The sequence below is a fragment of the Barbus barbus genome (assembly GCF_936440315.1).
Source record: "Barbus barbus genome assembly, chromosome: 8".
NCBI classification, from domain to species: domain Eukaryota; kingdom Metazoa; phylum Chordata; class Actinopteri; order Cypriniformes; family Cyprinidae; genus Barbus; species Barbus barbus.
The window spans coordinates 13,996,390-14,010,067 of NC_136736.1; the positions used below are offsets into that span (position 1 = coordinate 13,996,390).

A 13,678-nucleotide genomic window follows, 5' to 3' on the forward strand; every position below is an offset into this window, starting at 1 on the left:
TTCATATATTTTAGATTCATTGCATGTAAAGTAAAGCATTCCAAAAGTTTTTTTTGTTTTAATTTTGATGATTAGAGCTTACAGCTCATGAAAATCAAAAATCAGTATCTCAAAATATTAGAATATTTACATTTGAGTTTCAATTAATGACCATCCCTACAGTATAAATTCCGGGTATCTCTTGTTCTTTGAAACCACAATAATGGGGAAGACTGCTGACTTGGCAATGATCCAGAAGACGAACATTGACGCCCTCCACAAAGAGTGTAAGTCACAGAGGGTCATTATTGAAAGGTGTGGCTGTTTACAGAGTGCTGTATCGAAGCATATTAAATGCAAAGTTGACTGGAAGGAAGAATTTGAGTAGGAACAGGTGCACAAGCAACAGGGATGATCGCACTTGGGAGAGCTTCACAAGGAGTGAACTGAAGCTGGAGTCAGTGCATCAAGAGTCACCACGCTCAGACGTCTTCAGGAAAAGGGCTACCAAGCCACTTCTGAACCAGATACAACATCAGAAGCGTCTTACCTGGGCTTTGGAGAAAAAGAACTGGACTGTTGCTCAGTGGTCCAAAGTCCTCTTTTCAGATGAAAGTAAATTTTGCATTTCATTTGGAAATCAAGGTCTGGAGTCTGGAGGAAGAGTGGAGAGGCACAGAATCCATGTTGCTTGAAGTCCAGTGTGAAGTTTCCACAGTAAGTGATGATTTGGGCTGCCATGTCATCTGCTGGTGTTGGTCCACTGTGTTTTCTGAAGTCCACAGTCAACGCAGCCATCTACCAGGAAATTTTAGAGCACTTCATGCTTCCTTCTGCTGACAAACTTTATGGAGATGCTGAATTCATTTTCCAGCAGGACTTGGCACCTGCCCACACTGCCAAAGGCACCAAAAGCTGGTTCAATGACCATGGTGTTACTGTGCTTGATTGGCCAGCAAACTCGCCTGACCTGAACCCCATAGAGAATCTATGGGTTATTGTCAAGAGGAAGATGAGAGACACCAGACCCAACAATGCAGATGACCTGAAGGCCATTACATCTGAGCAGTGCCACAGGCTGATTGCCTCCATGCCACGCCGCATTGATGCAGTAATTCATGCAAAAGCAGGCCCAACCAAGTATTGAGTGCATACTTTTCAGAAGCCTGACATTTCTGTTTAAATTATCCTTTTGTTATTGATCTTATGTAATATTCTAATTTTCCGAGACACTGAATTTTGGGTTTTCATTATCTGTAAGCCATAATCAAAGAAAATAGAGAAATAAAGGCTTGAAATATTTCACTCTGTGTAATGAATCTATATAATATATAGGTTTCATTTTCTGAAATGAGTGACAAAAAATATTGACCTTTTTCACGATATTAAATTTTTTTTTGTTGTACCTGTAAATGCGCACACACACACACACACACACAAACACACACACACAGCAATTACTGATGTTGTCTTTCTTCTGTAAAAGCAATCACAACATATTTAGGATGTTAAGATTTATTAAACAACACTTTACAGTAAGTTTCAATTTGTTGACATTATTTCACTACATTATTACATGTGCTAATAATGAACAATATTTCTACAATATTTAATAATCTTAGTTGATGTCAATAAAAACATTTAATAAAATATTTTCAAAATCAAAAGTTCTATCTGTTAATATTAGTTAATGCACTGTGTACAAACATGAACAACAGCATTTTTATTAATGTTAACAATAAGTAATAAAAAGCTGCAATACACACATTGCTCATTGTTAGTGCATTAAATGTGTCCTTATTGTAAATGGTTACCATTCATTCAAACAAATTCAATGACTTCATTGCTGTATATAAGAGAGTAAGACATTTGAAATGAAAATAAATTAATTTTGAACTTTACACTATTGAAATGAGGCTGTGATAAATAGATGTAGTCTATACAATGGCATGTACAGAGGTCGTTGAAAACTGCTTTATGAAGTTGTCTACTTTGAAAAAATGTTTTGTTAGTAGAACAACTGGTATGTGGTCAGTACAATCCAATGAACTTCTATCTCTCACAGCCTTTTTCATTCCTGACAAAATTTCATACCCTGAATGACGTCTTTATTCTTCTTTAATTTATATTTAATTAAATGAGATTTAATTCTACTGTTGTCAGCTTCAGAAAAGAATAAAAACTAGAGATTCAGCATGTTATGCAGCTTTTAATATTTTTTGCAAAACTATTAATCAAACTAGGCACCACTGACTTCCATAGTAGGAAAAAACAAATACTATGGAGGTTAATGGTGCCCCAGAACTGCTCTGTTTCCCACATTCTTCAGAATATCTTCCTTTGTGTTCAGCAGAACAAAGACATTCATACAGGTTTAGAACTACTTGAGGGTGAGTACATGACAGAATTTTCATTTTTGGGTGAACTATCCCTTTAAAAATGACTACAAAAGGGTCAAATTAATTGAATTCATCAATATCCAATAATAAAAAAATTCTATTACATTCTATTAATCAATTACATTACACTTTGAATAGTTTTCAGTGCAAGTCAAATGTGATTTAACTCTTGTGTGGGGTTCATATTTTTGACGTATTTTCATATTCAGCCAGTGTTCGTGGGTCTGGTGGACCCGCTGCAGTTTTGGGTTTTTAATTCAACACAATTAAAAAACAATCTGTTAAAATACTCAACAGATTTTTTCTTCATCCCAATACAATAAATATAACCAACATGTATGGTTGATATTTGCCCTTTTCCATTGTTATTTCACATTTATGAATTAAAGTGCTACAGCCTTGTGCAGGAATGGCAGGGGCAGAAACACAAAACTCATACTCTCTCTCCACACACACACACACACAGCAGGCGGGTCCAGTGCACCTGAACATCCTGTATGTAATATAAGTGTGAGTGTGAGTGTGTGTGTGTGGGGGGGGTCACTGAAAATTTGTTGATATACATGCTCTTCACAGAAAATGAGCCAAGGCCAATGGGTGTGAGTTTGAAAAATTAATCGTATCATTTTTCTTTTGACAAAAAGTGAAAACGGGTCCCACAGACCCGAACACCATACAAGGGCTAAGTACCAAGTTTGGGTGCAGTTTTTTGCATTAACAAGTAAATATATAAAACAAATATCAAAAAATTTAGCTGGGGCTAATACACTCTTAATTTCTTTTGTCAAAATATTTATAAATATACATGCAATTAAGGGTAGAGGACTTGAGATATAGCCATATCCGCAACATAAGATAGACTTTCATCTTTTCATATTGACACAGAAATATCTCCCCATCATTTCTCTCTAGCATTTGATTGTTATTTAGGATGAAAAACCAACTGCCTCCGGTGCCTGAGTAAATCATATAGATAGAACTAAAAAATGTCAACTTCTGAAGAAAAGTCAATATAAATCGCTTCTGCCAAACTCATGTCTGCAGAATCAGTTTGTAGCCTTGGGCCCGTCTGACCATGCCTGACCAGAAGCTGCACAAGTCAACATCCCTGTTACTCGGTTTAATCAAATTGCAAAATATCACACACAAAAAAGACTGTAAAAAACAGAATGTAAATGTTAACTTAAAGTTGATTTAAATTTACCTTTGGACTTTGAGTGGGATTCTTCTTCATGGCTAGTCTGGCATGACCTGAATGAGATGGAATATTCAAGTATTTGCGAGTGGGAGGCCAGCGTTTGCCTCTGAGTCATGCGCACTTGTCATTGCGGCTCCAGACGAGGAGGATGGAAGGATTGTACTATGTGCATCTTGTGTCTCTCTGTGAAATGGGGTGAAAATGTGAGGGTGACACATTTTTCAGTAATCCTCACAGGACTCCTACACTAGTGGCAGTTTTTGGGTTTGAAGTCAGTAAGCTGTTAAATTGAGATAAATGCTTCCGAACGACCGCAACCAAAAAAGTTTATATCGTCTCAAACTCAAGTCTCCCAACTATTGTACTTATATAAATATATATATATAAAAAAAAAAGATTAAGCTCAAAGAAACAGCTTTTTTTTTTTTTTTTTAATGCATCCAAAGGAACATGTAAAAGATCATCTCCTTTTAAAGATGGCAGTCAGTGTACTGTCAACTCTGACCTGAGACTTCAATCACTGGCATTCTGGTTATATCAGGTTGTTTATATAATATTTATTGTTTATATAATTATTAGTATTATTATGATGTTTATTTAATTATTATTATTAACTTTTCACATTTTAGGACATTTTCCACAAATAAATCTAAACACTAATCTTAAACGTTGTACTAAATGCTAAGAAAAACAGATACATTTTAATATACAGGCCAATGTACATTACTGTTCAAAAGTTTGGGTCAGTAAGATATATATTGTTTATATATTAAATATTAAAAATTACGAAATAATTGTGTCTCATCAAGGCTGCATTCATTTGATTAAAATATTGTAAAACTGTAATATTCTGAAACGCTGTTACATTTTAAAACGTTAAGATGTCATTTATTCCTGTGATGACAGAGCTGAATTTTTAGCAGCCAGTCGTCAGTCATATAAAATCATCATATGCTGATTTGCTGCTCACAAACGTTTCTTCTGAATGAAAAACCTTAATGAAAATCTAATCTTAATGTTAATAAATCTTAATGCAAACAGTTGTGCTGCTTAATATCTTTGTGGAAAACCATATATATGGTTATATATGTCACTTTATATTTTTTTTAACTATATATTTTAATGTTACATTTTTTTGCATCCATTGTTTTTTGCATTCAACAAGGATGCGAAAGAAAAAAAACAAAAGTGACAGTTAAATATTTTATATATATATATATCAATCACTTTTGATCTTTTTTTTTTTTTTTGCATCCTTGGTGAATAAAAGTATAAATTTTTTAAACAAGGAAGAAAAAAAAAAAATCTAACCCTAACTGACCCAAAAACTTTGAACAGTTATGTATATTTCTTTTAAATGGGTAACAAGTGTAAATATTTCAGCACGTTTTGGCTCTGCCCTCTAGTGGTAAATTAATACTTTAACCAGGGGTGTTTGATTAGAGTTGGAGCTGAACTTTGCCAGACAGTCGATCGCCAGGAGCAGGATTGGCCACCCCTAAACACACTGCACGATTTTCAGCTGTCCCAGACGAAAGATTGGCATCGTGAAACAATCGTGACCAATCAGAAATCGCTACGATTTGCTTTACGATGCCAGTCTTTCGTCTGGGACAGCTGAAAATCGTGCAGTGTCTTTCGGGCTTAAAACAATTAATTTCCCGATTGTCTATAAAAACAAAACACAAACAACTGAGATATAATTAAAAAATTTATTTATGGTTAACGGGGTATACAATCCCCTTATATTTCAACAATACCTGTAAGTGAACAAATTCTAAATGGAAAATCCTCACCCATATTCCAAAACTCTCACTGTGGATTAAGCTATCTATCAATTTTCCATGCCTACATTATTTACATCCTTGCTATATATTGCAGTGCATTACCAGCGTCAGCCTAAACACAACTTCTGTGGATAATTCCAAAGATCAAACTCAGAATGCCACTTTCTCGTACCATTTACAATAACAACCCTTACTTTGGTCACAACTGACAATTAACAGGAACCTTCCGAGCATCTCTGAAGTCTTGATCAATGCACTTACACAGCCTCAAGAGAAAACCACACACAGTGTCAACCCAAGACCTCAGGCACATGAGAAATGAAGGAGAGCAACCATCTTCAAATAATGCGCTCAACCGGAACACACTTCTCACCATTTGGGATCGCCCCTGAAAAGCAGCTGAATAAAATATGCGCACTCAAAATATCCAAAATGAACCTAGAAGACAAACCAAATAATTTCCTATTCATAAACGGAGCGAAGGTGAAAACAGGAAACTAAAGGTGTGACTCACACAAGTGTTTTATCATGCGCTGGGAGAACAGCAAGGTACCGTGAGGACAAGACAAAACACGGCAAGTCTAAAGACGCAGCCCTGTCACTTCTTATGTTTACAGAGGTAGAGTTCTCCTTTTATACCAATGTGATTTTCTGAGTTATGGATCAAAGAGACAGATGTTGTAGATTTCAGGGGAACGCATCCGCCTTAGTCTGGAAGGCATTGTATGTATTCATTTACGACGTGTATTCAAACGTTTTATTGTTATTTTCATCCTTCTAAAGCCAGATGAAAAAGCGATTCACCTGAAAGAGTCCTAATCAGCCTCAATAGTTCTCTCTCATTGTCAGAAATAAATAATTAAAAATGAATTGCATTTGCCATCTGTGGCATGTTATCCCAGAGTAGGCAGGTCCGTGACTGTGAATGCAAGCTTTTGGACTGTCCATTTATCAGCATCTGTGTCTATGTATTAGTATTGGGTATGAATGTATTCTAATGCGTGTTTGTGTGTTGCTGTCGCCTCCTGTTGCCAGGCAGTAATCAGGTGTTTGTGTGTGTGAGCACTAGTCCACTCCAAGAGCTTTGAGCTGTCTCTCAATCTCCTCATCTGATATCCCATCTGCTTTGGATGTAGTGGCGCTTGGTTGCTTTCGGGCAGCTGAGGGGGCATGAGCCATCTGCAGGGGAAACAAAAAATCCATTACGGATAAAAATGCAAAGTGATGGATAGTGTGTCTGCCATCCAAGACTCAATAGGCATGACACTTCAATGTGTAGGCCGTAGGGTACAGAAAACGTTCATTTCATTCTCTAAAATTAAAAATATAAGAAAGTTTTCACACAGAAATTATGATTAATCAATAAGTTCACACTTTAATTTAGTGTTGTCTAAAAAAGTACCAGTACTTTGGCACCAAGTCAACACTGAAATGTTAACAAAAATGAATGATACCAGTCTTTTTGCAGTACTGACAATTTGGTTCCTGTCCACACGCTGCTGCTTTTAAATACTGCAGTGCGTATCGGTGTGAGCGCTCTGTTAAGGTTTCTATTTACATGTTTTTGCAGTTGAGCCACTCACAGCGCATGAATGCAAACCAGAGGTGTTTAAGTTAGTCAGAATCCACAGAAAACACCAGTCTTTTTGTTCAGCGCAAGCCTACTGAGCTCTGCTTCAGTGATTCTAGCAGGAGTTTCTGTATTTAACCCATTCACCACTGGAATGAAAGTTTTATTCATGCTGGGCGGATGAGCAAATGCGTTTTATTTAAAGATTTTGCTGCATGTGCTCTCAGGCAAGAGTGCAAAGAAGGTATTCGTCACGCAAAGAGTGACGAATAGCTGTATGACATTGTGCAGTATACCCTTATATGGAAATAGGGGCTGTTTTATGCAAATTAAGAGGCACAAACAAATTTATGCACATATATACCATGTAAAGTTTACATGAAAAACTTGACTTAAATATTTACATAAACAACACTTGTATGCAGATATTACTTAATTAAATTTATTGTTGTGTGGTATATTTTTCCGCTGACATTGGTGGATAGGGATTTTATAGTTATATGAATATTATAGCTGCATGATATAAAAACTTGTTGGATAATTTGATGGCCATATTTGATGTGGTATAAGATTTGTGGGTCAAATATATTTTGATTATATTAAAGGTTTTTTTTGGTTCAAGACTGATATCTCTTGTTCTTTCCAGTCAAAGAAAACAAACCTCAAAAGCAACAACAAATCTTGTACTGAAGTAAAGTTCTGAAAAAAAAAAAAAAGTATTATCCGGGATTACTGTAAATCAAATGCAAAATCTAAATGAAGACTTAAACATAGGCTTTTTATTTAAATTATGGGGAGATTGGAGCTTTGACTCCATTTTCAACATGATCTTTTCTCATATTGCTTCTTTAAATATAGTTACACATCAATCTGAAAAAGCAGGCCTTCTGAACGAAGTGCAAGCTTAATTAGATCAAAACTTGAACCACTGGTGTGCTGCTTTGGTGCTGTTTGGGAAGAAGGTTAGAGCTTAGCCAACCATGCATGCAGACTTTTTTTCCCAACAGTTTGTGTGTTCAGACAGACTAAAGAGGTTTGGCGTATTTTTATATATATAGCCACTGTGGTCTACAGGTTTTGTAACCACTTCTGATTAGGCATGGTCATCACATTTAAAGGCAAAAATACTCCCACACAACCGAGGTACATCCACATTTTGGCCTTATTTAAATGCAAAAACGCTTGTAGGATCAGTTCTTCACACTGCATCACTGCTGCCTAGTTGTCACATATGATACGCATAGGCATAATCATATGCCAAGTATTTTCTCTGCATCTCCTTAAAGTCTATGGATTAATGCATTGAAATCATATTGGAATGCTTTTTTTTTAATTCAATAAACTGGGCAGCCTTAATGGACACAAATGGATTTCAACACTAATGCACTACAGTAATAAGTCCGTTTATTGAATCTGGTGCCTCAACATGGTTTGACTGACGCCCATATAATCTTTCAGTTCTTACCTTTCCTGAGATCTCAATTCCAATTTCATCCAACACCTGATTCACAATGTCGTGAGATTCTTCCTCATCACCAGAATCTTCAAAGATCTCATCCAGTGTGTCATTCACTGTAAGTAGACAGAAACAGAGGAAAGAAAAGGTCTAAAATAAACATGCATTACAATCAAATTATGTTGTGGTTTGTTGTTCAAAAACAATGGGAAATTATAAAATAGTGTACACATCCAACTCAAGTTAGCGAAAGGTGCAGAAAACAATGTAAGAAAGGTGAAACCCAAAACCAAAATGTTAAAAAGCTACAATTTGTATTATGCTGCCACCCAAAAGTTCATTATTATTATTTTTTTGTGCACTTACGAGAGTCTCTTATGCTCACTAAGGCTGCATTTATACAGTGAAATATTATTATTTAAAATAACTCTTTTTCTGTGTGAATATATTTTAAAATGTAATTTATTCCTAGGAATATTCTTCTTATTCCTGTGATGGTAAAGCAACATTTTCAGCAGCCATTACCGGTCTTCCGTGTCATATGACCCTTCAGAACCCACATGAAAAAATACTTTATAGTAAATACTAAAGTGTTTTTGAACCATACCATAGTAAAGTACTTGAATTAATTTGTTGTGGTAATTCTTTAGCTGCTGTGGTAATATATAACTATAGTAATATAAAAAAAAAATTACTTTACCCAATACTGTACTAAGTTTTCTACAACTATAGGGTATTATACTACAATACACTACAGTTTACTGTAGTAAAAACTAAAGTACACAACAGTATTTATTACACTGTATCAGTTCACTATAGTTAGTACTACAGTATGCTTTAGCATTCATTAAAGTATTGTAAATACTATAATATATACAGTATAATACACTTTACTATAGTATGGTTCAAAAACACTATAGTATTTACTACAAATTACTATACTATTTTTTCACATTGTATGCTGATTTGCAGTTCAAGAAACATTTCTAATTAGGGATGCACCGATACCGAAACTGGTCTCAATACTGGGCCAGATACTGCGATTCTGTACTCGTAGGCTACTTGTTAAAATGCTCCAATACCACACAGCGTGTGAACAGTGCCGTATCCAGACTAAGAAATACTGACAACAGAACAACACAGAGTAGAATGGCATTATTAAATATTAAGGATGTCTAGGAGGTATATGCATACAATCAAACATTCAGTATTCATGCCTGTATATCTGATGGTCTCAAGATGATTAGCAAAGCACGCAGAATGGATTGAGTGCATGGCGGCGCAGATGTGCGAGCTTTTTGAGCGAGTATCCCTTTCTGACAAACATCCCTGGAAAGTTTGTAGTTTGGTCAGATATGTTGAAAACAAGTGAGTAAACCAATGCAGAAGTCACTTAAAGGTAAAGAGAGAGCTATAGAGAGAGATATAGAGAGAGAGAGATATAGAGAGAGAGAGAGAGAGCACTTCTGTTGCTGCAATGGAGCAGCTTTAATGGGCTTTTAAATTAAAGATGTAGTACCATAGAGGAACAAAAAAAGGACAGTGAAGTAGCAAAGTTAAACTAAAACTAAACTAAAAAACACATTTTAATAGGCATAACCAGTGTGAAAATAACTGAAGGAAATATCTATTTGCTAAATGAACTAAGCCAACAAACATTATACATATTCTTTTGGTTTCTGTCCTCAATATTTATTTTAATTACAAATGCAATGAAAATACAGGTATCATATCGGTACTCTGTATCGGCAAATAGCAAAAATAAAAGCAACGGTACTTGCCTAATGCTGTAAAAAGTTGTATCGGTGCATCCCTATTTTTTAATTATTACCGATTTTGAAATCAATTTTTGCTGCTTAATATTTTTGTGGAAAGGTGATACATTTTTCCCCAGAACTCTTTGATGAACAGAAAGTTCAAAAGAACAGGATTTGTTTGAAATGTAAATCTTTTGTAACATAAATGCCTTTACTTTTTGACCAACCTAATGCATCCTTGCTGAATAAACGTAGTAAACTATTTAAACAGTCCCAAACTTTTGAAGTCTTTACTGTCATGTTTTATCAATTTAATACATACTTCCTGAAAAGTATTCACTTCTTTTCAATCATAATGACCCTATTCTTTTGAAAATTATTTTGGAGCAATGATATTAGTGTGCACTCATTTACTCTTTTTTTGTCACTCATTTCTTTTGGAAACAACAAGCTATTCATCATTGGAGTCACTTTGGTTAAAAAAAAAAAAAAAAAAAATGTTGCCCAAAACACTTCCTTGCTTCTTATGACATTATTTTATAAAACCCACTAACAAAATCACCCACAACAACATAAATAAATAAATAAAACATCTTACTCATCTCTTCTGTCATGTCCATCTTTGCCGTCTCTTTCTGGAAGTTCTGCAGGGTCTGCATTGTCTTCTTCGGATCCATCTTTTTGTTGACAGCTTGCATTGTCTTTAAGTTGTTTTGAGAAAGGCAGAGACACAAACAAATGAGTCACTGTTTGATTCATGTCCATTTTTAAATTTTGCACTTTAGGCTACTTATGCAAAGAACTATTGCTGTGTTTCGACATGCCACTATACTGTGCCAGATATGCATTTATAGACCAAGATATATGCTCAAATTAGTACAAATTCTAATAAAACCAAAAACACAGATGGTAACATACATATTTAACAGAGCTGTTAAGTTGCGCACAATGACAATTTGCAGCTTAGCGGAAAAAAACAAGCATTTTCGAGCTATGATTTATAATGGGGTTTGTGAAAAGTGGTTTTCCATTTATGAGTAAGGTTAAGAACACTTAAAGATCCTTTCACATTAAAGAGAATTTCACAAACAAAATAGGAAAGCCGCTTCCGGTAATGTTTAACACAGTCCTTATTTTACTCATAAATCCAAAACCATAACTAAAAAAAAACCCATTAGAAATTCCAGAGGGAAACCATAGCTCAAAAATGCTAATTCTCCTTGGTTTTTAGGACTACATAATGAACAGCCCTATTTACTTAAATGTGAAATCACAGCAGTTTCACACAATTTTCAACCTAACTTAAGAGTTAAGCTTTAAATCCCAGTCAGGATTGCCTGAAATGAACTGAGCTACAATTCATGGGGCTTGGGACAAGCTTTAATGAACGTTATCATGAGTTTAAAAAGACAGAATGGTCTTACTTTGGTGGTTGTGGCCATGGCACCAGCCATCTTCATCTGAGAATTCATTAGCTTGGTTTGTGTTGACATGGAGGTGACCTTAGAGCTGACGGCATATGTACGCGTTTTCTGTTTCCTCACTTGAACAAGTTGCTTGGCTAAAACTTTACAGGCGTCTCTGTTCCCCGTCTTTGCCATTTTCTTGATTTCCATCTCCTGTGATAGAGAAAGAGGATAGTAGGAAACAGTTAGGGATGGACCTACTGGCATTAGAATTGAATTACACAGTAATCCAGAATGAGAATTATTGGTGAGAGTAGAAGAAGATTGTTTTATTTGTAGAATACTTTTATTAGATAAAATGCAGCTCAAAGTGCTTCACAGATGAGAACAGAAAATATTAAAGTGAAATGGCCTAGTGTATGTGAGATGATTTCAATCTGATTTTTAAGTAACTCTGTGATTTTTTGTACATTTTTGGAAGAAGCCAAAAAAATGATATCATAAAAATGCTACAGTAAGAAGAAGAAAAAGAAAACGGTGGGTTTGGTTAACTGTAAGTTAACTTGCCAAATATAGTGAACTGCAAATGGTTTAATGTCACAGTACATTTAATTTTACTGTAAAAATCTAACAAACTGTTATTTATATTATTACATAATATTTTATATGAATAACTTTATTCTTATTTTGCTATCAGCAATGCATATTAGGGTGATTTTCATTAAATTGTCTGTTATTTAGTTGAAATATTTATATTTTTGTTATTTAGTTCAGGTTTGTTGCATAGTTTTAGTGACTAATATATATATATTAGTATTGGCCAAGTTTTAAGGACATGGCCACTTACGATGAACATCAGTCATCATATGGCTTTATAATTTACCTTTATAATAACCTGTATTTTTATGATGTTTATCAGTACATTTAAAGGTAAAAAGCAGATTTTGGTTGTTCAAGTAGATTAATGAATTAATGAAAATTAAATCTCTTAATGAAATATGTGGTCGTAAAATATAGAGTCACCAGTATGTCATTCTGTAATACCTAAAACACGGTCACAGTATTTTATAAACTTGAATTTCTGGCAAACTCATCTGCTGCTTTTTGGCGTACAATTTCCAGGATATTTTAACTGTACAATGATAGTTATGTTTACACTGGTATGAATGGTATGAAGGGTGGTGGTGGCACAATGGCACATACAGGCCTCATCTAAACTCCAAACAGAATCACGAGCTGTTAATCAATGTATTGAGACACTAAGGCCCTCTGTGACATTAATGACATAACCTCGTGATCTCACACACCTCAGTGGAGAGAAAGGGGATCATTTGACATCATATTCATGGGTGGGGATTCTCACCAGCTGTTTTTCCTGTTTTTCCAGTGCTGTCCGGTCTCTTGCAATCTGTCTCTGCGTTCCCCGCAACTCTTTGTTTTGTTCTTTAATAACATCTGTATTATGAGAGGAGATATAGTTATCTGTCACCATTTAAATGATCAATGCTGAAATGTCTGAGTCAGACAACAAATTAATGTATAGGGACTACCTCAATAATAAGTCATTTTAGACCATTTCAAGTTACAGGAATGGCCCAGTGATTTTAAAACTACTAAATTTGTTTTATAGACCATCTTTGACCCGATATCTTTAAGTACTAGCTGTTAGTTTCAAGTTAAGATCAAGAAAATTCAAAATGTTTTCGGCTGCAGTTGTCCAAACACACATTCCAGAATAAAAGACACTTCTGTGTAAATTAACACGGTGAATTAAACTAATTCAGTATTAAACCAGCCGATGATTGACGGCTTTGACCAAACAAACAAGCCTTCAGAGCAGCAGCAAGAAACTTACCATCTACAGTCTTTTTCTTGAATAACGATGCCATAACTGCCGCAAACTTCATCGAAAGTAAGTATATCACAATGACAAAAAAATCAAGAGTGAGTCACCTATCAAAACACCATGACTATTTCCTGGTTCATGGCAAATAGGCGGTAAACTTGTCTTCTTCTGCAGTGAATATTTAATTTTGATTGGTGAACATTGCCGTGACGTTGCACTCAAGTTATCCAATCGTAACCTTCATGTTGACAAGACCCGCCCACAGCTACTAAAAAAACAA

The 13,678-nt window shown here is 35.1% G+C and overlaps 1 protein-coding gene across 1 annotated transcript; it reads right to left on the minus strand.

Annotated features, from left to right (window-relative positions):
- Positions 1-5,206: 5,206 nt before the first annotated feature.
- On the minus strand, positions 5,207-13,564 carry LOC306874397 (charged multivesicular body protein 2b-like). Its single transcript, XM_079424414.1, has 6 exons — positions 13,408-13,564; positions 12,916-13,007; positions 11,571-11,765; positions 10,745-10,847; positions 8,399-8,505; positions 5,207-6,542 (listed from the first exon to the last, which is right to left on the minus strand). Exons 1-6 carry the CDS (start codon positions 13,457-13,459, stop codon positions 6,429-6,431), a joined length of 663 nt encoding a protein of 220 aa, XP_079280540.1. The 5' UTR covers positions 13,460-13,564; the 3' UTR covers positions 5,207-6,428.
- Positions 13,565-13,678: the final 114 nt, after the last annotated feature.